This window comes from Lipotes vexillifer, unplaced genomic scaffold (assembly GCF_000442215.2).
Source record: "Lipotes vexillifer unplaced genomic scaffold, Lipotes_vexillifer_v1.1 scaffold1635, whole genome shotgun sequence".
Classification (NCBI taxonomy): domain Eukaryota; kingdom Metazoa; phylum Chordata; class Mammalia; order Artiodactyla; family Lipotidae; genus Lipotes; species Lipotes vexillifer.
In genome coordinates, this window is record NW_006775844.1 from 229,755 (window position 1) to 230,246 (window position 492).

The 492-nt window shown below is 48.4% G+C and overlaps 1 protein-coding gene across 1 annotated transcript in view; it reads left to right on the plus strand.

The window, feature by feature from the left end:
• Window positions 1-321: 321 nt before the first annotated feature.
• ANKEF1 (ankyrin repeat and EF-hand domain containing 1) overlaps window positions 322-492 on the plus strand; it is a 19,218-nt gene continuing 19,047 nt past the window's right edge. The window contains exon 1 of the mRNA XM_007450225.1: window positions 322-384. Coding sequence (XP_007450287.1) covers window positions 376-384 — 9 coding nt within the window. The 5' untranslated portion in view covers window positions 322-375. The remainder of the gene's footprint in view (window positions 385-492) is intronic.

The following is a 492-nucleotide window of genomic DNA, read 5'->3' on the forward strand; positions in this document are numbered from 1 at the left end:
CAGAGAATCAGAACCGACCCCCTCAGGCGCGTCTGTGCCCGGAAGTCCTCGGCTCTGATCGTCCTGGCGACTAAGAGGTGAGCTCGTGCACCGTGGTCCCGGCCACCTGGACTTTCCCTTGAAGTGACATCTTACCCACCTTCCCTTCCCGATTTTCCTGAGACTTAAAATTGAACGGAACAGTAAAGAATCCCCGACATCTAAACCTTGGCTTATGGATGAGCTGAAACCCATAGATGTTTGATTTATTCATGGCGAGACTGTGTTGAGAGACTTGTCTAAATACTTTACAAAGCTGATCTCATTTCTGCTTCACACAGCCCCATGAAGGGTGCACTCTTCTTATCCCCATTTCACAGATGAAGAGACTGAGGCATGAACCAGGTGGATGATCTGTCCACGTTTATCTAACTCCTTTGTATAAATAATGTTGCAGAGGAGGGAAAACAATGGGCGGCAACAGATCTCCCCACTTCGAATCCTGCACTCTTT